Genomic DNA, 26,754 nt, shown 5'->3' with positions numbered 1-26,754 from the left:
TTTCTCATTGGAGTCTGTTTTTGAAGTTTTTTTGTTGAAGAATTGCCACTTTTAAGTCTGTTATTGAGTGTCCAGGGAGATTGAAGTGTTCTCCTACTGGTTTTTGAATGTTACAATTCTTGATGTCTGATTTGTGTCCATTTATTCTTTTGCGTAGAGACTGTCCAGTTTGGCCAATGTACATGGCAGAGTGGCATTGCTGGCACATATCACATTGGTAGATGTGCAGGTGAACAAACCCCTGATGGTGTGGCTGATGTGGTTAGGTCCTATGACGGTGTCCCTTGAACAGATATGCAGAGTTGGCAACAGGGTTTGTTGCCAGGATTGGTTCTGGGGTTAGTGTTTTTGCTGTGTGGCGTGTAGTTGCTGGTGAGTGGCCACTCACCATGTACATTGGCCAAACTTTGCTTCAGGTTGCGGGGCTGTCTGTAAGCGAGGAGTGGCCTGTCTCCCAAGGTCTGTGAGAATGAGGATCGTCCTTCAGGATAGGTTGTAGATTCATATATTCTGCTTATTGTATTTTTCACTCCATGTATCTGATGAAGTGGGTTTTAGCCCACAAAAGCTTATGCCCAAATAAATTTGTTAGTCTCTAAGGTGCCACAAGGACTCCTCGTTGTTTTTGCTGATACAGACTAACACGGCTACCACTCAGAAATTTTAACGTCGCCCTTGAATATTTCAGGCTATAAAGCCTGCCATCCATCTTCGCTGAAAATAATGAGGGACCTTCGAAAGGGAGGTCCTGGATTGTCTGCTGGACTTCTGGCGGTAGCCCAGATTGCAACCGTGAACATCTTCTCATAGTACTAGCTGATGCCATGGTTGAGCAGTCCTGGCAACCAGCTTACCCTCATCCACGGTTACTGCAAACTCCTGCCTACCATCCTTTTGGTAATGTGTCTTTACATTTTAAAATATTTTTTCCAGAGAGTAACATCATAGTGACTCATGGAGTGCCTATTGGTTTGCAATCCTGAGTTGCAGACTTCCTGTGGAATAAAGTTTCTGACCAAACAGATCCAGTCTCTTTGAATCTTTCCCTTTTGGTATTGATGCTTGTTCTCCCAGTCTCTTCCACTCAGTGGCAGCTGTCACCACAAGGGAACCTGGGGGAGAAGGAGAATAGAAATGGTCATATCCCTTAGAGGGGATAAAGTACCGCTCTCAGCTCTTGCTGTGGGGGGGCAAGGAGGAGGATGCGACAGTCTACACTATTATGATCACCACTTTTACAAAATTTTGTAAAAATCTTGTACAAAGTATGCCTTCTGAGGTGTCAGTCTGCTGAATGTTATTGTCCTGTTAAAATGAGATTCTACTATATGTTTGTTACTGAAACATACTGTAAGTCTGGGGAACGCCCACAGACTAGTTCCTCAGAAATAACAAAAGATTGTCAACAAAGGCCTGGCAGGTCATCCCAAACGTGCACAGAAGGTGCAAGCAAGAAATTTACAATTAATCTGAGAGACTCTATGGATCTCATGTACACAGGAGACTGCTTTGTCTACACGTCAATGGGGTCGGGGTGAAAGGAGGGTGTTACTCAAGGAGAGTATAAAATAAAAGACAATGGCTTCTTCATTACTTCTCTGCTCCTCCATCTCAACTGAAACAAGACTTGAAGGCTTGAAAGACTTCAAAATGAGGAGATTTGTCCCAGGTTGGGAAGAAATCCAGCCTGTGTACTAAGAACTGTGAACTGCCTGCAAACTCCAGTGGGGTAAGAAAAGCTGTTTACTTCAAACATGAATTAGCTTGGTAAAGTTTAGAAATAGGACTGCATTTTTTTTTATTGCTTTTGTAATCAGTTTTGACCTTTATGCATCATGACTTGTGATGACTTAAAAAAAGACAGTTACTCACCTTTGTAACTGTTGTTCTTCGAGATGTGTTGCTCATATCCATTCCAGTTAGGTGTGCGCACCGCGCGTGCACGTTTGTCGGAAGATTTTTACCCTAGCAACTCCGGTGGGTCGGCAGGTCACTCCCTAGAGTGGCGCTGCTATGGCGCCTGATATATACCCCTGCCGGCCCGTCCGCTCCTCAGTTCCTTCTTGCCGGCTACTCTGACAGTGGGGAAGGAAGGGCGGGTGTGGAATGGATATGAGCAACACATCTCGAAGAACAACAGTTACAAAGGTGAATAACCATCTTTTCTTCGAGTTATTGCTCATATCCATTCCAGTTAGGTGATTCCCAAGCCTTACCTAGGCGGTGGGGTCGGAGAGAGATGTCGCAGAGTGCAACACGGCGGAGACGAAGGCTGCGTCATCCCTAGATTGCTGAACCAGGGCATAGTGGGAAGCAAAGGTATGGACAGAAGACCAGGTTGCTGTCCGGCAGATTTCCTGAATGGGCACGTGAGCAAGAAAAGCAGCCGATGAGGCTTGAGCCCTGGTGGAGTGCGCAGTCACGTGGCCCGGGGGGGCGTGTGCCAATTCATAACAGGTGCGGATGCAGGACGTTACCCACGAGGAAATCCTCTGCGAGGAGATGGGCTAACCCCTTGACACGTTCCGCCACCGCAACAAAGAATTGGGAGGTTTTGCGGAATGGCTTAGTTCGCTCTATGTAAAAGGCGAGCGCCCTACGGACGTCCAGTGAATGTAGCTGCTGCTCCCTGCGAGTCGAATGGGGTTTTGGGAAGAAGACAGGTAGGAAGATCTCCTGGTTAACATGGAAAACCGATACCACCTTGGGGAGAAAGGCTGGGTGCGGTCTCAGCTGCACCTTGTCCCTGTGGAACACAGTATACGGGGGATCTACCGTGAGGGCCCGAAGCTCCGAGACCCGGCTCGCTGATGTGATGGCCACCAGGAAAGTGGATTTCCATGAGAGGTAGAGAAGGGAGCAAGTCGCTAATGGTTCAAATGGAGGGGACATCAGCCGGGTCAGAACCAGGTTAAGGTCCCAGGTAGGGGCAGGGCGGCGAACCTGGGGGTAGAGACACTCCAAGCCCTTAAGGAATCTAGTCACCATAGGTGAGAGAACACCGAGCGGCCATCCCCCCTGGGTGAAAAGTGGAGATGGCTGCCAGGCTAGGCCCTGTTGCTTGAGGGACCAGATGTAGTCTAAGATATTAGCAATGGAGACCTCGGTGGGAAGGAAACTCCGTTCCGCGCACCAGCAGGTGAAGTGCTTCTATTTGGCCGAATACGTCGCTCTAGTGGAAGGCTTCCTGCTTCCCAGGAGCACCTGCCGCACTGGGGTAGAGCAACGGAGCTCAGACTGGGTCAGCCACTCAGGAGCCATGCCGTGAGGTGGGGCGATTGAAGGTCCAGGTGACGGAGCTTGCCGTGGTCCTGAGTGATCAGGTCCACATGAAGGGGCAGCGGGACAGGGTCGGCTATAGAAAAGTCCAGCAACATGGAGTACCAGTGCTGCCGAGGCCACGCTGGAGCTTTCATGATCAAGCTGGCCCTGTCTCTGCGCACCTTCAATAGGACCTTGTGGACGAGCGGAAATGGTGGAAAGGCATAGAGCAGGTGCGTCGTCCACGGAACAAGGAAGGCATCTGCCATTGAACCCGGTGAGAGGCCTTGAAAGGAGCAGAACATCTAGCATTTCCTGTTCCCGCGGGCTGCGAAGAGGTCCATTCAGGGAAACCCCCACCTCCAGAAGAGCGAAAGAGCAACGTCCGGGCGAAGAGACCATTCGTGGGACAGGAAGGACCTGCTGAGATGATCCGCCAGCGTGTTCCGAACCCCCGGGAGAAAGGACGCGATGAGGTGAATAGAATGGGCTATACAGAAGTCCCAGAGCTGTAAGGTCTCTTGACACATGGGAGAGGATCTCGTGCCGCCCTGCTTGTTTATATAATACATGGTCGTCGTGTTGTCGGTGAATACCAAAACACAACGGCCCTGCAGATGGTGACGGAACGCCTGACAAGCAAGGCGGACCGCTCTCAACTCCCGGACGTTGATGTGGAGGGCTAGCTTGCAAGGTGACCGCAGGCCTTGGGTTTTCAGGAGCCCGAGGTGAGCCCCCCAACCCAGGGAGGAGGCATCTGTTGTCAGGGACACCGAGGGTTGGGGCGGATGGAACGGGAGCCCCGCACACACCACGGAAGGGTCCAGCCACCACTGGAGGGAGTCCAAGACGCCCTGGGGAATTGTGACAACCATGTTGATTGGATCTCTGGCTGGACGGTATTGTGCATTGAGCCAGGACTGGAGGGGTCTTAGGTGGAGCCTTGCATAGTTCGTTACGAACGTGCAGGCCGCTATGTGGCCCAGGAGGGTAAGGCAGGTGCGCACTGAGGTCAGGGGCGCTGCTTGCAGTCTCCGTATGATGGCTGCCATAGTTTGGATCCTCAACAGAGGCAGAGAGGCTTTGGCAAGAGTGGTGTCCAGAGTGGTGCCTATAAACTCTATCCTCTGTGTGGAGATTAGCTTTGATTTCTCCACACTGATCAGTAGACCTAGGCTTAAGAACAGGTTCTTGACAATGCGGATGTGCCTGAGGACTTGCACCTCGGAAGTCCCCCGGATAAGCCAGTCATCTAGGTATGGGAATACGTGTATACGACTGCGGCGAAGGTGGGCGACGACTACAGCTATACACTTGGTGAATACTCTTGGGGCTGTAGATAGGCCGAACGGGAGGACCGCGAATTGGAAATGTTGCCGGTTGACCACAAACCGGAGGAACCTCCTGTGGGATGGGAAGATGGCTATATGGAAGTAGGCATCCTGCATGTCAAGGGCAGCGTACCAGTCTCCAGGATCCAGGGATGGGATAATGGTCCCCAGGGATACCATACAGAACTTCAACTTTACTAGGTATCTGTTGAGTTCCCTCAGATCAAGAATAGGTCTGAGACCTCCCTTCGCCTTGGGGATTAGAAAGTAGTGGGAATAAAACCCCTTGCCCCGCTCGAACTCGGGAACCTCCTCTATGGCTCCTTTGGCGATGAGCGCTCACACCTCCTGTAGGAGGAGTTGCTCGTGAGAAGGGTCCCTGAAGAGGGACGAGGGGGGTGAGAGGGAGGGTTTAAAACAAATTGCAGGTGGTATCCAAGTTCCACCGTGCGTAAGACCCAGCGGTCCGATGTTAGCTGGGACCACACAGGGAGGAAAAGGGAAAGACGGTTGGAAAAAGGAGGGGATGGATCCTTCAGCGAAACTGGTACAACGCCCTCGGGCGCACCTTCAAAAGGAAGGTTTCGGCCCAGAAGAAGACTTGGAGTGGTTCTGGTTCTGGCCTCCTTGGTTGCCGGATTGTCTGCGGCGACCATTCCTGCCTCGCTGTCTGGCGAAGTCCTGCCTCTGCCGGGGTTGGGGGTAAGGCCGGTGTTGTTGCTGTGGCCGGAAGGGTCTGCACTGGGTAACGGGTATATGCATCCCCAAGAAGCGCATAATGACCCTATTGTTTTTAGGCTTTGCAGCCTAGGGTCAGTTTTGTCGGAGAACAGGCCTTGGCCTTCAAATGGGAGGTCTTGGATGGTATACTGGAGTTCTGGGGGGAGGCCGGAGACCTGCAACCATGAGATACAGCGCATGGTAACGCCAGATGCCAGAGTACATGCAGCTGAGTCCGCGGCATCTAGGGCAGCCTGCAGGGAAGTTCTCGCGACCTTTTTGCCCTCATCAAAGATTGCGGAGAACTCCTGACGTGTTTCCTGAGGGAGCTGCTCCTTAAATTTGTCCGCTGCGGCCCAGGTGTTATAGTTGTAGCAGCTAAGGAGGGCATGCTGATTAGAGACGCGGAGCTGGAGGGCCCCCGCAGAGTAGACTTTTCGGCCAAGTAAGTCCATGCGTCTCGCCTCCTTGGATTTTGGGGCTGGAGCCTGCTGACCATGTTGCTCCCTCTCGTTCACAGATTGGACAACGAGGGAACAAGGGGGAGGGTGGACATACAAGTATTCATACCCCTTTGAGGGGTCCATGTATTTACATTCCACCCCTCGCGCAGCGGGGGGAACAGAAACCGGAGACTGCCAAATGGTAGTGGCGTTGGCTTGAATGGTTTTAATAAACAGAAGGGCCACCCTAGTGGGGGCATCCGCTGACAATATGTCCACCACTGGATCTTGTATCTCCGAGACCTCCTCGGCCTGCAGGTTCATGTTCTGTGCAACACGCCTGAGGAGGTCCTGGTGCACCCTAAGGTCAAGTGGAGGTGGGCTGGTAGATGATGTTCCAGCCACAGCCTCGTCCGGAGAGGATGAAGAGGAGAAACCTGGGAGGAGCGGGTCTGCGGAGAGCTCTGCCTGAAGAACTGCATCCGACTCCGCAGGGGGTTTGGGGTCTTGAGGCTGGGACAACCTTTCCTCTGTGGGAGGGGGAGGAGGACGGGAAATCGTGGTCTCAGGAACCCTATGCTCTGAGGCATTGGAACGTGAGGGACCCAGCTGAAGGCCTTGGGCTTGATGGTAGGCCCAAGGTGTCCAGAACCCCCACTGCTGCGGTCCATGCTCTTGAGGCTGGCGTTCGTGGAACAAGGTAGTAGGTACATCTGTATCCGGGGCATATAGGCTATCCACCTGAGAGGACACAGACAGCTAGTGGGATGGCCAGGGGGGGCCGAACAAGGTTGATATGGGACCCTCGCCCCCGTTGGAGGAGACCTCCTCGGTGCCGGAGACCAGTACCGGGAGTCATAACGGTGCCGAGATTGCGACCGGGACCTGCCACCAGCTCGGTGCCGGGAGGTCGACCAGGATCGGGAACACTGACGGCGTGAGCGGCTGCGGGAGTTTTGGTGCCAGTAGTGATGACTAGAACCGGAGCGGTGCCAAGAGTACCGGGAGGTGGATCTGCGCCGCGAGTGCGACCGGTACCGCCGTGGTGAGCGGTGCCAGGACTGTGAGCGGCACCTCGATCGAGATCTTCCACGGGACCTGGAGCGGTGCCGGGACCTAGGTGGAGATCGGTGCCGGCCCGCTGACTCCAGGTACGGAGGTCTCATGGCTGCCGGCTTGCCTCTAGATTGAAGAACCCGCACTGGCGCTGCCGGAGGTTGAGGCAGAGCAGACTCGGTCATTGTGATAAGGTCCCTGGCTGATGAGAATGTTTCTGGCGTAGAGGGGACCGTCAGCTCGACCACGGGTCTCACCAGGGAGCTCACCAAGACCAGACTCGACGGACCTCTCAGGCCCGGAGTCGACGGTATCACTGGCGTCGGGGCTGCGGCAGGAGTCGGTGCCGGGCGGTCCACACAAGTCTGCTTCGCAGGAGTAGAGGCAGCTGATGTTCTTCTGTCGGGACCCTGCGCCGGGGAAGGCCGGTGCCGAGGCGTCTTCGTGGTGCCGGTGCGGTGTCAGCACTCGGTGCCGAGGAAGGAGGATTAAGAGCTGCCTCCATAAGGAGAGTCTTCAAACGATGGTCTCTCTCCTTCTTGGTCCGCGGCTTGAAGGCCTTACAAATGCGGCACTTCTCAGATATGTGCGATTCCCCCAGGCACTTTAGGCAGGCATCATGGGGATCGCTCGTGGGCATCAGCTTTTTGCAGGCCGAGCACGGCTTGAATCCTGGCGAACCGGGCATGAGTCCAGGCACCGGGTGCAGGGAAGGGCTAGAGCCCGAACTCGCTAAACTATATACAATAACTAATTGACAACTATGAACTAATTACTCTATACACTAATGATAACTATATACAACAAGTGAATAAGGAGAAGCTAGGTACATGGAGGACAGCTATGCCGCACTCCACGGTTCCAACGACCGACACGGCGGTAAGAAGGAACTGAGGAGCGGACAGGCTGGCAGGGGTATATATCAGTCGCCATAGCGGCGCCACTCCAGGGGCGACCTGCCGACCCACCGAAGTTGCTAGGGTAAAAATCTTCCGATGAACGTGCACACGCAGCGCGCACACCTAACGGGAATGGATATGAGCAATCACTCGAAGAAGAATCTTCCTTTCTACAGTTAAACTTCTTTTACTCTTTTATCTTAAGCAGTGAGTTTGGATTAAAGCGTGTGGGAGACTGCTTAGAACAGCAAAGCTTGTGCATAATTATTACCCTTTGTTGGAATAACAGACATAGGAGTTTATACTGTACAGTGAATGGATTGGATAAGACATTTCGGGAGTGCAAGGCAGGGACTAGAAAGCTGGCAGGTGTTGTCTTGTGTGTGGTTCATCAGTGGCTGGAAGAGCATTTATGCAACTCAGCTAGGTGTGACTGCATGTTGAGAGATATGAGTGAACAGCCTGGGACGGGTTTGTTGTTCATCAGCAAAGCAGTGCAAAAACCACTCTGAACTGGAGAATTAAGGAGGCACAGCAGTTCAAACAGTCCCAATTGTAACCTGCGTTATGTCACAGAAAGTGTCTGCCAAAGCACCTTAACGAGTTCTATAACAACTTCATTAGTTGGCAGAACTACCCTGGCAGGGGCCATCAGTACTGGAATGTCCACTGACTAGTGAGAGAGAGCCTGTACTCACCTCTTCTCCTGAATATCAAACACAGAAACCACCCTTCTCAAAAGATCTTGATGAGCTCTGTGGTCCTCTTGTGATGGTGAATCATCTGTCAGCTCAATAGCCTCAATCTGATGATGAGGAAGAGGGCGAAGAGGTGGCTCTAAGGTGATTTATGTCTTGCAGAGGAGAAGCTACCTCAGTGATCTCTGGTTGATTGGTACCCATCTTAGCACTGAGTACTAGTGTATGATGTCCTCAGTGCCCATGCCCCCAAAGAGCTCTCAAGGACACTGAGATGATTGATGAAAGGTCCTAGCTGGAGGGGGGACATGCCATGGTGTCCAAAAGAGCCACTGATATGGGCCAAGACCCCATCCTTGCCCAGGCCACTGTCCCTCAGAAGGATTTCAGTGTTGAGTTGCTGCATGGCCTGTGGTCCCAAAGGCTCTGATGGAGAGTATGTTCCTTATCTTGGATGTCATACAGACAACCTCATCTTTAAACCCAAAGGAGAAGAATCTGACACTTCCAGCAACAGAGAGGTAGAACCAGTTGGAGCTGGTGAGAGGTAGTCGAAGCCCAGAGATGGTGATACTGGGGATATCACCACAGGCTTGCCTCTCGACTGCACTGGCTTTTGAGGATGCTTGGTCAGTAACAGTTCTGCAGTTTCTTGACACGGTGAAGTAGAAGCTGCAGGCATCAATACTGGCTGTAGTCCTTCTTGCAGTACCGGTGATACCGGTACCAAGAACCTATGTGAGTCCCTTGCAGCTGCATGCACCTCTGGGGGGGGAATGATCAGCACTGTCTGATAGATCCACAGAGTTCTTTCAGGGATAGCCTCAACTTGGCACAGGTTCTGAAGGCAGCAATTCCCTCTTCTTGGGTAATGAGTGCCCCAGGGAGAGCCTTCCCCCCCAACATTTCACAGAGTCTCTGCCTCTACTTAGCTTTGATATTGACCCATTCAATTGAGGTACTAAGCCTGAAGAAGGCATACACATTTTCTTCAGTACTGGCAAATGGGACCGAGGTGCCACAGACATCTCTGGTGGAGTGTTCTGCTGATGAACTTAGGATGCTTTTCCTGTAAAATGATTCTGATGGAGGGCAAAACTGCCTCCATAAGTAAGCACTTGAGCCTAATCTCTATCTTTCATTGAGCAGGGCTTGAATCCCTTACAAATGTCACATGTCACTAATGTGGGATCCTCCCAAACATTATAACCTGGCCAGGTGTGGGTCACTGACCAGCACAGGTTTAGTGCAAGTCTGGCAGAACTTAAACCTCAGTGAGCAGGGAACTGTTTTTGGTACCAAAGATAAAAAGTGGTCAAGAGACCTAAAAACGAAAACCTAGCAGTAAAATCTAGCTAAGCAAACTACCACTAAACTAATTAACTAACAATAATAGGATATGTACACAAGGAGTGAGGGAAGCACTTGTCACAAGAAGTCTGCTATCACTCCAACAACCACTACTGGCAGTAAGAATAAATGAGGGGAGTTAGGGCAGCTTTGTCCTTGAACACCAACACACAGCGGTGCGTGGCAACAGAGGGCTGTTGGGCGATCCCAACAGATACTGCTCAGGAAAAAAAAAATCTCCTACAGCTGTGCATGAGGCATGCACACACCTACAGTGGAAAGGACATGAGCTAGTACTCGAAGAAATAAAATGGTGTCAAATGTGGCAAAAATAAAAGAAACCACACTGCTAGCACAGAGGGTCCAAGCACAGTGTATATCTTCTCAATGTTAACCATAACATTGAACTAGCTATTACTCGAAGTGAACTAGTTTATGCAATGGGTCTTGAAACAGATTTAGATTTTAAGGCACTGGTCATGATGAGAATTTTTTAACTGGAAAAAGTAACTTGATCATAGCCTTTAAAGATATGTTTCCAAAAAAAAAAAAAAAAAAAGGGTGAGGGGGATTTTGTATTTCTCAGGCTGCATGTGACTAAAGTTTGAGGGAGTAGGAGGAATTCTTTACAGTAACTCATATTAAACATTTAGATTCTTAAACGTCTTGTTGCACCTTCCTGCTTATTCACAGTTGGCCACAAGAGGGTACTTGAAAGAAAACTGGATACAGATGTGCAGTGCTAGCCACCAATTTTGTCTGTTGCCTACTTTAATTTCCCTATCCCTTAATTTTAATGGAAAGCATATGGCAGCCTGCAGCATTGCAGACAAAAGCAGCATGTGAATGCCACATAGCATGAGACTGGACAGTAGGAAAGACAAAGAAAGAACAGTGGGAGAACAACATTGAAAGGGGCTGCAAAGCCCAATGCCTGGAACTTTAGAGACTCATGGAACCTTAGGTTAATTATAACAGAAAAATGACACCAGATCCCACATGGTGAAGGGGGAAACGTAACAATCATATCTGAAGTCAATATAAAGCCTTGCCTTAAACACAGCACAAAATAATATATACTCATATCATTGGGACTTGATACATGCAAACATATTTTCAGTAGGATGCTTGGGAAAAATCAGTCGGGTCACACACTAACTTTGAAAAGGTACATTTTATTTCCTTGCATCTATCAGGTTGAAAGTTTATTCTCCAGAAGAAAAGCAAGATGCCTTGATTGCTGAAATTGAAGAGTACTTGAAAGTATTTATTAAAAAGTATTAACAAAGACCTGAACAAAGTGGAACTTTCAGGCAGTATTTTACCTTCACTTAGTAAATTTAATCCATCTTGCTTTCCATCTCCATCTTGTGAATTACCTGGATCCAGAGATGTCTGAGAGAGACTAACTTCTGCTGAGAGTTGGTCCAGACTTTGAAAACTTTTCCTGTAAAACATATATCATTTTTCCTAACTTTCAGAGAAAAGTTAAATGACATTCTATTGAAATTTTAGTGTGTTCAATCACTGTCTTTTTTTTTAAAAAAGTGACCAGCTAAACTTGCCTTCCTTCAATATTGTCTCTATTTCAGTTTTTCTACCATGACCTACTGAAAAGATGAATTTGGTGATTCCACTAGAAAGAAAAATAAAGAAGAAATACTATAGTAATTGGAAAAACTTAGAATTTTCACTACAAAAGATTGAAGCTTAGAAGAATGAAAATTCATTACTAACAACTAACTCTGTTAGGGTTATCAAATATGACACAGTGTACTTTCTTTTTCCCCTTGATTAAATGAACGATATTAGCAAAGGCGTCTGAAGGTGAACTGAACTATATGAAAGTATATTATAAGTAGCTCTTCAGTACATAGGAAAAGCCAAATGCAAAATTAATCCAGTGTGACCATATCCTTACAGTTTATGTACACAAACTGTGTTCTTCAATGCATCCATTTAATTTCTCACAGGAAAGTTAACCCTGGTTAAGACATTTCTAAAGCTAAACACCACCTGTTTAGAGCTACAAAAATTTCCGTTTTCTTACTCTGAATAAGGTTCATAATAGTACAAATGACTAAAATGTGTGAGAAATTTAAACTCCCTATTTCACTGCCAATGTGAAGCTAATAAAATTTGCAAATGTGTTTCCTTCCGAGAGGAATGGATGCATTCACCTGCCAAGAAGAAAAGAAAAAAAAAAGGGAACAAACATTCCAACTGTAAGTTACTAAACCTGCTAGAACTATACAGCTAAACACTAATTAAAGATGCAAATAAGTATGCAGCAAACAAGCACCGCTAGACTCCATCTCAGTCCAAAGGTGGTTGAGAAGGAACTGAGGGTGGTTCAGTAGCCTCAGTACAGGACATGAGGATGTCTAGGACATGCATGCAGGCAGAATGGTACTGGTACCAAAAAATCCAGTCAAGGCACAAGAGTGCATTTGCACCGAATGTGGCGCACCCACAGGGATGCTACTCGAAGAAGTATTAGTATATAAGCTAAATTATTAGTTAATTGGCATCACAGACTGGATGGGATAAATCTCATGTCTGGAATACCGATTATAGAGGAGTACAGCTTGTTTCAGTAAAGACAGGCAAGGAAAAAAGGGAGGAGATGTTGCACTGTACATCAAGCATGTATTCACTTGTTTTGATGCCCAGAAGGAATTGAGAGGCCGACCAGCTGAAAAATCTGTGGATAAAGATAAAGGGAGGGGAAGGGGTGACGTAATGGTATTGGTCTAATATAGACCACCAAAGCAGGAAGAGAAGGTGGCTGAGATATTTCTAAAATAAATAACAGAAATATCCAACAGATATTTGAGTACTTAAAGTCCCCCATTACTACCAGATTTTGTATTTTGGATAAGTAATATAGCAAAAAACAAAATGTCCGTTAAGTTCCAAAATGTGTTGGGGACAATTTCTTGTTTCAGATAGAGGAAATAACTGGGGCAGCTATCTTAGACTTGATTCTGACTAACAAGGAGGAATCAGTTGTGAATCTGAAAGTGGAAGGCAATTTGCTGAAAGTGATCATGAAGTGATAGATTTAGTAATTCTAAGGAAAGGAAGGAAAGCAGCAGAATAAGCGCAATGGGCTTCAAAAAAGCAGACTTTAACAAACTCAGAGAACTGGTAGGTAGGGACCCATGAGAAGAAAGCCTAAGGGAAAAAGGAACTCAAGACAGCTGGCAATTTCTCAGCAAGACAATATTAAAGACACAGCAGAAAACTACTCCAATATGAAGGAAATAATAGTAATAGACCAATATGGCTGCCTCAAGAGCTCTTTAATGACCTGAAAATCAAAAAGGAATGCTACAAAAAGCAGACAAATTGCTAAAGATGCATATAAAAGAATAGTGGAAGCATGTAAGGATAACATAAGAAAGGCTAAGACACAAAACTAATTACACCTCACAAGGGACATAAGGTAGTAAGAAGAGGTTCTACGACTACGAGTACATTAGGAGCAAGAGAAGGGCAAAGGAAAATGGAGGTCCACTACTTAGTGAGGAAGAAGTGCTAATAAGGACCACCACGAAGAAGGCTGAAGGTGTATAATACTACCATAACCTTAGTCCCAGATTTGGACCTTAGCGTCCAAAATATGGGGGTTAGCATGAAAACCTCCAAGCTTAGTCACCAGCTTGGACCTGGTACCTGCTGCCACCACCCAAAAATTAGAGTGTTTTGGGGCACTCTGGTTCCACTGAAAAACCTTCCCTGGGGACCCCAAGACCCAAATCCCTTGAGTCTCACAACAAAGGGAAATAATCCTTTTCCCTTCCCCCCTCCAGGTGCTCCTGGAGAGATACACAGACACAAGCTCTGTGAATCCAAACAGAGTGACTCCCCCTCTCCGTTCCCGGTCCTGGAACAAAAAGGACTTTCCTATTCCCCCAGAGGGAATGCAAAATCAGGCTAGCCACTTCAGCACACAGATCTCCCCCGATTTCTTCCTCCACCAATTCCCTGGTGAGTATAGACTCAATTTCCCTGAAGTAAAGAAAACTTCAACAGGTCTTAAAAGAAAGCTTTATATAAAAAAAAAAGAAAAATACATACAAATGTGCTCTCTGTATTAAGATGATACAACACAGGGTCAATTGCTTAAAAGAATATTGAATAAACAGCCTTATTCAAAAAGAAGACAAATCAAAGCACTCCAGCACTTATATTCATGCAAATACCAAAGAAAAGAAAACCATAGAACTTACTATCTGATCTCTTTGTCCTTACACTTAGAAACAGAAGATTAGAAAGTAGAACTACTTCTCCAAAGCTCAGAGAAAGCAGGCAGGCAGACAAAAGACTCAGACACTCAAATCCCTCCACCCAAAGTTGAAAAAATCCGGTTTCCTGATTGGTTCTCTGGTCAGGTGTTTCAGGTGAAAGAGACATTAACCCTTAGCTATCTGTTTATGACAAATACCTATCTTGCTTCATTTTTCACTAAAAAGGTTAACTATGATCAAATACTTAGCAAATTAATATTAACAATAAGTGGGAAGGAACACAAGCCAAAATAGCAAAAGAGCAGGTTAAAAAAATATATAGAAAAATTAGATGTATTCAAGCCAGCAGGGCCTGATGAAATTCCCCCTAGAATATGTAAGGAATTAGCTGAAGCAATCTTGGAATCACTAGTGATTATCTTTGAGAGCTCAAGGATGACAGGTTAGTCCCAGGGAAGGACAAACATAGAACCTATGTAGAACCAGAGTAGGCCTATTACTCAATGAGGGGGGAAAAGACAATAACAGAAAATGTGGAAATGGCAGAGGTTCTTAATGACTTCTTTGTTTTGGTTTTCACCAGGAAGGTTGCTGGTGATTGGGCATCTAACATAGTGAATGCCAGTGAAAAATGAGGTAGGATCAGAGTCTAAAATAAAGAAAAAAGTCAAAATTACTTAGACAAGTTAGATGTCTTCAAATCACCAGAGCCTGATAAAATGCATCCTAGAATAATGAAGGAGCTGACTGAGGAGATATCTGAGCCATTAGCAATTATCTTTGAAAAGCAATGGAAGACGGGAGACATTGCAGAAGACTGGAAAAGGGCAAATATAGTGCCTATCTATAAAAAGGGAAATAAGGACAACCCGGGGAATAACAAACCAGTCAGCTTAACTTCTGTACCCGGAAAGATAATGGAGCAAATAATTAAGCAATCCATTTGCAAACACCTAGAAAATAATAAGGTGATAAATAACAGTCAGCGTGGATTTGTCAAGAACGAATAGTGTCAAACCAACCTGATAGCTTTCTTTGACAGGGAAACAAGCCTTGTGGATGGGGAGAAGCGGTAGATGTGGTATATCTTGACTTAGTAAGGCTTTTGAAACTGTCTCACATGACAGTCTCATAAACAAACTAGGGAAATAAAACCTAGATGGAGCTACTATAAGGTGGGTGCATAACTGGTTAGAAAATTGTTCCCAGAGAGTAGTTATCAGTGGTTCACAGTCATGCTGGAAGGGCATAACAAATGGGGTTCCGCAGGGATTGGTTCTGGGTCTGGTTCTGTTCAATATCTTCATTAAGGATTTAGATAATGGCATAGAGAGTACACTTACAAAGTTTGCAGACGATACCAAGATGGGAGGGGTTGCAAGTTCTTTGAAGGATAGGATTAAAATTCAAAATGATCTGGACAAACTAGAAGTGCTCTGAAGTAAATAGGATGAAATTCAATAAGGACAAATGCAAAGTACTCCACTTAGGAGGAACAATCAGTTGCCCACATACAAAATGGGAAATGACTGGCTAGGAAGGAGTACTGTGGAAAGGGATCTGGGGGTCATAGTGGATCACAAGCTAAATATGAGTCAACAGTGTAACACTGTTGCAAAAAAAGCAAACCTCATGCTGGGATGTATTAGCAGGAGTACTGTAAGCAAGACACTGGAAGTAATTCTCCCGCTCTACTCCGCACTGATTAGGCCTCAACTGAAGTAGTGAGGTCCGTCCAGAGAAGAGCAAGAAAATGATTAAAGGTCTAGAAAACATGGACCTATGAGGGAAGATTGAAAAAATTATCTTTGTTTAGTCTGGAGAAGACAGAGGGGACATGATTACAGTGTTCAAGTACATAAAAGGTTGTTATAAGAGGAGGGAGAAAAATTGTTATTCTTAACCTCTGAGGATAGGACAAGAAGCAATGGGCTTAAATTGCAGCAAGGACAGTTTAGGTTGGACACTAGGAAAAACTTCCTGTCACAGTGGTTAAGCACTGGAATAAATTGCCTAGGGAGGTTGTGGAATCTCCATCATTGGGGATTTTTAAGAGCAGGTTGGACAAACACCTGTCAGAGATGGTCTAGATAACACTTAGTCTTTGAGTGCAGGGGACTGGACTAGATGACCTCTCGAGGACACCAGTTCTATGATTCTATTCTATTAAAAGAGGATCCAGGGAATTATAGACTGGTCAGCCTACCTTCAATACCTGGAAAAATACTGGAACAAATTTAAAAAAAAAATCCATCTGTAAGCATCTAGAGGATAATAGGAGGATAAATAATAGCCTCAGCTGGTGTACCATGACAAGTTTAGGTATCATACTTTAAGAAAGATGTGGATAAATTGGACAGGGTCCAAGAAGAACAACAAATACGACAATGATAAAAGGTTTAGAAAACCTGACCTATGTGGAAACATTGAAGAAATGGGGGCATCTTTAGTCTTGAAAAAAAAAAATTGTGGCAGACTAGATAACAGTCTGCCAATAAGTTAGGGGCTTTTACAAGAGGACAGCAACCAACTGTTCTCCATGTTCACTGAAAATATGACCAGAAGTAATGGGCTTAATCTACAGTAAGGGAGATTTAGGTTAGATATAAGACGGTTATTCACTTTTGTAACTGTTGTTCTTTGAGATGTGTGCTCATATCTATTCCATTTAGGTGTGCACGAGCCACGTGCATGATCGATAATTTTACCCTAGCAACACCCAGTGGGTCGGCTGTGGAGCCCCCTGGAGTGGCACCTTAATGGCACTGGATATATACCCTAGCCGACCCAATGCCCGTCAGTTCCTTTTTGCCGGCTACTCTGACAGAGTGGAAGGAGGGTGGGGTTGGGAATGGATATGAGCAACACTCTTGAAGAACAAACAGTTACAAAGGTGAGTAACTGTCTTTTCCTTCTTCAAGTGTTTGCTCATATCAGTTCCAATTAGATGACTACCAAGCCTTACATAGGCGGTGGGGTCGGAGTGAGATGTTGCTGAGTGCAGAACCAGTGAACCAAATGCGACATCGTCTCTAGACTGCTGAAGTAACACGTAGTGAGTGGCAAAGGTATGTACTGATGACCAAACGCCAGCTCTACATATCTCCTGTATTGGGACATGGGCCAGGAAAGTGGCTGACGAAGCTTGTGGAGTGGGCGGTGAGGCGCGGGGTCGGGACACTGGCCAAGTCGTAGCAAACATAGATACAGGCCGTGATTCATGAAGAGATGCGTTGCAAGGAGACCGGTAGGCCTTTCATCCAGTCGGCCACTGCAATGAAGAGTTGGGTCGTTTTCCTGAATGGCTTAGTATGCTTGATATAGAAGGCTAGAGCCCTAAGAATGTCAAGGGAGTGCATACGTTGATCCTGCCACGTAGCGTGCAGCTTCAGATAAAAGACTGGGAGGAAAATGTCCTGGTTCACGTGAAAAGTTGATACCACCTTGGGGAGAAAGGCAAGGTGGGGGCAAAGCTGCACCTTGTCTTTGTGGAAAACTGTATACGGAGGCTTGGACGTGAGGGCGCTGATCTCAGACACGTGTCTCACCGAAGTGATGGCTACAAGGAAGGCTGTCTTCCAAGATAGGTAAGAAGTGAGCAGGTGGTCATCGGCTTGAATGGGGGCCCAGTGAGTCTGGAAAGGACCAGGTTAAGGTCCCCACGCTGGAACCTGTTGTCGTACTTGAGGACAGAGACGATCTAAACCCTTCAAAAATCTAATGACCATCGGATTGGAGAAGACAGAGGAAGCATATTCTCCTGGATAGAAAGCCAAGATGGCTGCCAGGTGCACCTGACAGATGATACTGCCAGGCCCTGCTGCTTTAGGGATAGGAAATAGTCTAGTATAAGCAGTATCGACGCCTGCAAGGGGGGTGTGAAGCGCTGCTCGCACCAACAGGAGAATCATTTCCATTTGGCTAGGTACGTGGCTCGAGTGGAGGGCTTTCTGCTGCCGAACAGAACCTGCTGCACTGATTGTGAGCAGAGTAATTCTGACTGAGTTAGCCATTTAGCATCCATGCTGTAAGGTGGAGCAATTGCAGGTCGGAATGACAAAGGCACCCGTGGTCTTGTGAGATCAGGTTCGGCCACAGCGGGAGTGCAATCAGAGGCTCTACCGACAACTCCAGAACGTGGTTATACCAGTGCTGCCTGGGCCATGTTGGGGCGACCAGAATCATATGTGCCCTATCCCTGCGTAACTTGAACAGGACCCTGTGGACTAGCGGGAATGGAGGGGAAGCGTAGAACATGTGGTCTTTCCGCCGGAAGTAAGAAAGCATCTGTTAGGACACCCGGAGATGTCCCTGGAGAGAACAGAACACTTGGCACTTCTGATTGTTGCACGAGGCGAATAGGTCGACCTGGGGAAACCCCCACCTCAGGAAGATGAAGTGGATGACATCTGGGTGAATGGATCACTCATGAGGCTGCAGGGACCTGCTGAGGGCCATCTCCAGCATGTTCTGGACCCCCGGGAGAAACTACGCCACCAGATATATCGAGTGAACTATGCAGAACTCCCACAGGCAAATGGCCTCCTGGCATGGGGGGGACAACCAGGCTTCCCCTTGCTTGTTGATGTAGAACATGGCCGTGATGTTGTCTGTTGCCTGATGTTGCCATGCAGGTTCCTGCAAAATGCCTTACCCGCTAGGCATACTGCCATCAGTTTCTCGTACATTGATGTGCAGAGTTAGTTCAGACATGGCCTAAAGGCCCTGCGTTTGGAGTTCACTGAGGTGGGAGCCCCCTCCCAGAGATGACGCGTCTGTGGCTAGGTACAAGAAGGTTGCAGGGTGTGAAATGGTACCCCTTCGCCACCAATGTGGGGTCCAACCACCAATGGAGGGAGGTCAAAACCGATTCCGGGACAGCGACCACTATGTCATGCTGTCTCAACCTGGTCGATATATTGTTGATAACCAGGCCTGAAGAGGGTGAAGCTGAAGTCTGGCATGCCTGGTTAGGTAAGTGCACAAAGCCATGTGCCCCAGAAGGCTGAGACACGTCTTTACCATGGAAGTCGGGAAGTTTTGAAGGCTGCAGTTGATGTTTGCCATTGACTGAAAGTGTGTGTCCGGCAGGAGGGCTTGGGCGAGTCTGGAGTCTCAAGCTGCTCTGATAAACTCTATTCTCTGGGTTGGTTCCAGAGTCAACTTTTTGTTGCTGAGCAGGAGGCACAGCTAGTGGAATTGTCTTGGCGTTGGTCTGGATGGTGCGGATGACGGACAATACGACTCAGGACAGGGCTTCTGCTGAAAGGATGTCCACCACTGGGTCCTCCAGCTCCACTACCTCCTCCATTTGTAGATCCATATTACATGCCACCCTACATAAAAGGTCTTGGTGGGCACAAAGGTCCATTGGGAGAGGACCCGAGGTGGTTGTCCCCGCCACTGCCTCATCTGGAAAAGATGAAGAAGATGTCACAGGGTCCAGGGGATCCTGTGGCATATCGTGTTGTGAGGGGTCTTGTTGCCCAGGATCCACTACATTAGGGTCTGGGGCCTGTGCTGGGGTAGGTGCAGATGCTTCCATATCCACCGGAGGTGGATGACTTATGGTAGCTTCCAGTACCCAGGGTTCTGAATGGGCTGAATGGCAGGCCCCTGATGAAATCCCTTGGGCTTGGTGGTACGCCCATGGGATCCAGAAGGACCATAGTGCAGGCTCCTGACTAGGGGCTTAGCTTTTATCTTGCCATTAACCCATAGTACCCTTGCCCTGGCTTGCAGCAAGGTAGGCTGATCACAAGGCGCTCTCGGACTGTGATGACTGTGAGGCAGAGCGCGAGGGCCAAGGCAGTGCAGTGTGTGTCCGATGAAGTGGGTATTCACCCACGAAAGCTCATGCTCCAAAACGTCTGTTAGTCTATAAGGTGCCACAGGACTCTGCTGCTTTTACAGATCCAGACTAACACGGCTACCCCTCTGATACCAGAGTGTGTCTGTGTCAACTCTGTGGGTCGCAGTGCCATCTGGTACTGGGTTGATGGAGAGCAGTGCCAGTGAGGCGCTGGGGAGCGGTACCAGGATCATGATCGGTGTTGATGACCGTACTGGTGTGGGATCCAGATCTGGATTGCGATGATGACCGCCTGTGGGAACGGTGCCAGGATTGGCTCTGGGAAGGAGATCGGCGCTCTGACTGGTGCCGGGAGCGACGTCGGGAGTCTGAACGGTATCACGGCCTGGATCCATGCCGTGAGGCAGATCGGTGCCGTGAGTATGACCAGAGCCACAAAAGGGAACGGCGTCAGGACTGCAAGCAGCGTCGGGATTGGGATCTATTCTGGGATCAGGAGCAGTGCCATATTTCCACACTAGGAAATGGCGAATGTATTAGGGTTGGCTTGCCCCTAGACTGTACCACACAAGTCAGAGGCGGTGCAGTAGCCTGTGCTGGTGCCAGCTCTGTGAAGGCAATGAGGTCTCTCACTGTTGCAAATGTCTCCGGCGTCGATGGAAGGCGGGGCTCAACCATGGTTCGGGTTAGGGACTCAGTGGCTCCTCCCTCGGTGCCGGAGTCAACGGTGCCGATATCGGCGCTTGTACTCTCAGTCGCTCCAGTGCCGGACGCAATGCCGAGATTGGCAAAAGCGGGGCCGGTGCCTGTTGCTGAGAGGCAGTTGCCTCTGGCTTATGCTGTCTCTTTGGGCCTGGCAACAGGGAACGGTGCCGAATCACTTGTACTGGATGTGGTGCTGGAGAGGTCCGGTGCTGCAGGCCTCTATCTGAGTCTCCCCGCGGTGCCGTACTTGAAGCCGCTGCTGGGGCAATGCGCATTGATGCACTTGGTGCCAGAACTTGGCGTGCTGATGTGGGATCCGGGCTAAGGGCCACCTCCATAAGGAGCTGCTTGAGCCTAAAGTCCTGTTCCTTTTTGGTTCAAGGTCTGAACGCCTTGCAGATCCTACACTTGTCGGCCTGCTGAGATTCCTTGAGACACTTCAAACAAGAGTTGCGGGAGTCTCCTGTTGGCATAGGCTTTGAACAGGCTGAACACAGTTGAAAACTCAGAGCTTTGGGCATGAGCCCGGCAGGCAGGTGGGAAGGGGGAGGACCCCTTCCAACCCGCTAAATTTAATCATAAACCTAACACTATTAACTAAAACAACTACTGCACTATACTAACTATACAACTATAACAACTGGAACAACTATCTAAAACTGGGAAGCAAAAGCTAGAGAGAGTGGAGGACAGCTATGCCATGATCCACAGTTCCAACAACCGTCACAAGCGGTAAGAAGGAACTGAGGGGGTGCTGGGTCAGCAGAGGTATATATCCAGTGCCATTAAGGTGCCACTCCAGGGGGCTCCACAGCCAACCCGCCGGGTGTTGCTAGGGTAAAAATTCTCCGACCATCGTGCACGTAGTGTGCGCACACCTAATCGGAATTGATATGAGCAAGCACTCGAAGAAGAACGAAAAATTTGCTAACTATGAAGTTATCAAGGCAGGTTATGGAATCATTATCATTGGAGGTCTTTAAGAATTGGTTAGACAAATACCTATCACGTGTACTCTAGGTATAACTGGTCATGCATCAGTGAGACCAAGTCCATTCCAGCCCTACACTTCTAGGATTCTGTAACAGGTTTAGCAAAATACTCAAGATAGGTTCAGCCATGGATATAATTACACATATAATCATACCTATTTAAAGGTAAGTATACTGCCCTGGAGCCTATGGATATCGCTCTCCAAGATCTTTCCCCCTAAATTCCTCCCTTAGCAGTGACAGCATCCCAGCCAAAGCCTGGCAGGTTTCTTATAGCAATGTGAAACGGAGGGTGCTGGCTGGGGAGTGAGTGGGTGGGGAGAAGGATCCCAATTCTGCTCAAATTTGACCCTCCTGAACATCCATTCAGTTTCAAGAAGCAGCTGTGGGTTCTGGCGGCTGCTGCTAAGCAGGCAGGAGTGTTACAATATCAATACCGCCCTCATGAATCCAGGAAAGCACTGGGAGCACACCCACCTTTGAGTTCCTAACTCCAAGCAAATTGCTTCATTTGACCTGGACTCTTCACATGAGTGATTGGCAAGTTTCAGCAAAGTAGTATGATTTTGTTCTGTCTGAGGCACTCTCTCTCAGTACCTTTTCCAACCACTCCCTCCCTTTTTTGTTTTTTAATTCTTCCCTTCCCCATTGATGATTTTACTTAATTTTCCCCCATCTAATTTCCTAGATTCTGGGTTTATAGTAAATCTGAAAATATTCATCCATTTGCCTTAAATGTACACTTATAAGAGACACCACATCTAACAATGGAATTAAGATTTCAGTTTAAGATGAATCTTTTCAATTCCTCACATGTGAAGAAATCTCATCTCCTAAAATCCTATCCAAGAATAATTTTTATATTGCTGGTTATGATTCATCAATACTCAGAATGTGTTAGTATGAATCGAGTTGTTTTTTCAATAGTATTAGTCCAGGGTTTTATTTTTATTTTTATTTTTGTTAAATGAGTTTTAATAAGTGTTGTGTTGATTTATATTACTGATATGGCTATTGGGCTACTGATATAGTTCAGACTATAATCCAGCATGGACAAGGCTCTAGGTGACAAAGTTTAGGAAGAACTGTTCTTCTAATAAACTCTTATCTGCAAGTGATCCAATTATGATAGAATAAAGTTATTTAAACAATTTGCATAACTTTCTTGTACATCTATTATAGCCTTGTTCTTAAGTTTAGACAATGGCTCCCCCCACACACACCTTTTTTTATGTTGTTATGAATAGTGAAGAAACCAGGCCCTCCCTTGTTATGAGACTATTTCTTCTTTATAAAGCTAAAGGGAATCCAGCTATACCCCCAACCGGGTGTTTTGGGAAATGGGGGCAGTGACTTTGGTTCTATCTCCATTTGGATAGGAGTTATGTATTTTAAGTGATCTTTTGATCAGTTTGATCATTTCTTTTTCATCAGTTTTTCTACCTGTTTCTCACATTATACGTGTCTTTACATTTCCTGGTCTGCCTTACCTTCTTCCTAACGGAAACCCATCATAATGACCTGGATGCAGAGAAATTTAGAAGGCAATGGATGGGGGTGTTTAACAATTTCTCCTCCTCAGCCAAAATGGGGCAATATTGTTTCACAGAAGACTCAATTGACACATTCTAGATGTAAATAAAGATGAGGAAGGTAGATTTTTGCTAGTGAAGACTACTATCTTGACTCCCTATACACTCTAATAAATATATAGATACCCAATAAAGATAACCCAAGTTTTTAATTTTTCCCCAAATTAATTAATATCCCATTAGGCTCAGTCATCATAGCAGGAGATTTTAAAAATGTGTTGGCCTTTTTTTTAATTTTTTTTTTTTTAAAAGACAAGTCAGTTGGCCCCAGCATACACAATCGCATTCTGGAAACATAGTAAGAGACTACGTGGACAAACTGGGATTAAAAGATGCATGGCAGTTGCAGAACCCTCCAATGAAGGGTTTACTTTTTATTCTGCCCCGTATTAGATGGCAACAGACAACCTCAGGATCTTGGCATCATGTTCTCTAAGGAAATTAAAAACATAGTCAAGGTTAACCTAGCCCCATTAATCAAGCAATTAGCAAATGATTTAATAGATGGCAGGCACTACCGATCTCCCTTTAGGGAACAAATTAAAAAAAAAAAAAAAAGACTGCTCTTCTCCAGGATCCTTTTCATTCTGAATTCCCTCCCTCCATATCTCTCCCCTTTTATTTGTCCATAAAAAAACAACATGTTCAGGTCCTTTTTGTGGGTGTTGGTAACAAATCCAGAATCTCCTTAAAAAGATTACGCTCCCTATCAAAACAGTGGGTTTAGATTTCACACTTAAGTTCACCATCAGGCAATAATTCTTAGCCAAGCAGCACAGTGGCTCATTCCCTTGGCTGTGGGCCCTGGACTGGCTCCAGCTGGTAGCAGCATTTGTTGCCTTTTTTACGTCTTTCCCATGCACTGTACTTGGTTACTAGTGATCATCCCTAAGAACAATTCGATATTGTGGCAGCAATACTTGGTGTACTATGTTCAGTAAATTTAAAATCACCCTCTTCTACATACCAAGTCTCTATCAGGGACAACTCAAAATTTGTATAGCAGGCACCATCACTTGCCAGACTGGATTAAGGAAAGGGATTTTGACCATCAGTCACACTGATTGAAAATGATGCTTTCCTCCCTTTTACAGTATTACAAGAAATATTCAATCTAGAGACTAAGACGGCGTAGCAACATATCCATTGTAACATGTTATAGCCCAGCTGTTTGACCCTAAGCTTTTTAACCCTGACCCACCTGAACTGCTTTCATTTCTCCAAATATTACCCAGATTCCCAAGATCAAAGGCAACACTATGCACAACGCAGCAAATTTGAACTAAACAGGGAGTCTCTAAGAAAGAAATGGGAGGACTACTAGGGCCAATTATCATCTGCTAACAATAGAAACAAATTTTAGCTAGTGCTCTGAACTGCTCCTTGAACCTCCATTTATGTTAATGCTCAGAAATCATATGTCGGCGCTGTGAGTCAGGCAGGTGCTAACTTAATCCATATGCTATGAGAATGCTAGGAATCTGTAGGTTTGGGGCAGATCTGAATTGCAGAGTTAACTTTTTTACTATCAAACAAAATCATATTAAAGCCAAACATATAATTTTAAACCTAATGAATGTTTAACTGGAAGCTGATAAATCTGAAAAAAAACCTTTGGCTAAATAGAGCATTCATCATAGGACTGGAAGGGATCTCGAGAATCCAGTCCCGTGCACTCAAGGGGACTAAGTATTATCTAACCATCCCTGACAGGTTTGTCTAACTGCCTCTTAAAAAATCTCCAATGATGAGATTCCACAACAACTGCTAGAAACTAGTACTACAAAAATGAAATTCAAAAGCACCAACAATTGAAAACGGAGCAATAGACATTGTAAGTTTGGCCACTATAGAAAGAATTGTATACATAATAGAAATACCCAAGAAAAGGTTATGCTTTTCTTGGAAGTACTGAATGACCCATTAATATACGGGCCTCCTCAACTCTCCTCTCTCTGTACCCACTTCCTTCCCTCTCTATCCCCCTCCTCTGAAATTTGCTTCTCTATTTTTCATCTTCTTTAATAATTATTCTTTAACTAGTTGGATTTTTTAAGTAACGTTTGTAAACTGTGTAATATAAAAATTGATTTATATTTTAATCATTCATATTGTATATATATTAAATGTTGAAAGTATAGCAAATTGTTAAATATACTGCAAGAATTTTAAGTACATTTCATTATTGTTTAATTATTTATTAAAAAGCTAATAGGAAAAACATTGCAGTATGAAGAAGATTAACAACATCCTGTGGATGGATTATGAAAGTCTTTAAAACCAATTTTCTTGGAAAGAATTTGTTAAAGGGAGAAAGAGCTAAAGCAACTGTACTCATGGAGACAATGAGTGTAGCAATATAATATAAAAAGGGAAAGGACAAAGCAACAAGAGGATTTTTGTTTCCTACTCATTTTCTAAATGACTTTTTGAATTCAATACAACATAAAACTAAAGAAATCTCATGTGACATGGCATTCTAGCCATCATGAGATGCTATTACCATTACACTTTATTAAAATTTGCTCTTGGCACACAGCTTTTCATATTTACCAGTTTTGTTATACATGATATATAACAAATTCTAATTGGACTTCTATTTAAAATTTAAGAGCAATAATGTTACCTTCGTGGTTGAAATTTCTAGTTGATTGAATGACCCCTAATCTATAGCAATTGAGACATCCAGCAACATGACGATGCAATTATTTAATAACCAGCAGATCAGTAGAAAAATTGATAATTTTGAATACTAATTTCCTTCACTATGCTTGAAAGCTTAGAATTGAAAACTAATTCTCCCATTGCAAAATGATCATCTACTGTAGGCTGCTCAAATTCTGGTCTGCTGGCCTATTTTCATTTTAGAATATATTGAAGTATTTGTTTAAAATGAATAGTTGTATGCACTTTGCACCTGATATGTAAAAGTACTGTAATGCAGATCAAATTTTGAAAATTCATTAAGAATTTGCTACCTTAAAATTTGTGATAACCTACAATGAAGTAGCTCATTCTAGAACAGGAATAATTCAGCAATGCATACAATTTGTGGCCACAATCAGCTATGCTTAACTTTCAATGGTCACGTGTCCCTTCAGTATCACTGCACGTTCAGTGAAACAGACATATACTTAAAATTAAGCAGTGATCAAGTGCTTTGCTGACTTGAGACAATACGTCCTGTATAATTATCATAGATAAAATAATGTAATGATGTATTACAGTTATTCTCTGCTGTGTGTAACGATATGGAATTTATGCTGATGTTTTTACATCTTGATTTTTGCAATAATTTGCATTTTCTGGAATCCACATAAAAATATTTGAATGCTCATACTTCATTATTCTTGTTTCATTGTGCTATATCAGTCATCCAAATTTAAGCGGCTAAATTAGTGATTGTTTAAAAACTATATCAAACAATTTGCAGTATTATATCCTAGTTCAGATACACAAGATGTTCATTAATAACACTAACTTGCGTATGTCAGTCGCCATGAAATATTCTAAAATTGCTCTGTGAATTCCTTTTCATGTTTTATTCAATGCACAGATCTCATCTGGTACCAAAACTGTGCATGTGGTTACAATTGTACATAATGTCTGAGTTCCAAACTGCTAATAGTTTAAACTGCATCC

The 26,754-nt window shown here is 45.6% G+C and overlaps 1 protein-coding gene across 1 annotated transcript in view; it reads right to left on the bottom strand.

Moving 5' to 3' along the window:
* The window catches only part of RUNDC3B (RUN domain containing 3B), a 187,937-nt gene that overhangs the window by 13,756 nt on the left and 147,427 nt on the right, over positions 1 to 26,754 (bottom strand). The window contains 2 exon segments of the mRNA XM_030550481.1: positions 11,084 to 11,205; positions 19,290 to 19,298. Of these exon segments, the coding sequence (XP_030406341.1) occupies positions 11,084 to 11,205; positions 19,290 to 19,298 (131 nt within the window).

Source organism: Gopherus evgoodei, chromosome 2, assembly GCF_007399415.2.
Source record: "Gopherus evgoodei ecotype Sinaloan lineage chromosome 2, rGopEvg1_v1.p, whole genome shotgun sequence".
Classification (NCBI taxonomy): domain Eukaryota; kingdom Metazoa; phylum Chordata; order Testudines; family Testudinidae; genus Gopherus; species Gopherus evgoodei.
This window is presented reverse-complemented; position numbering and strand designations above follow the sequence as displayed.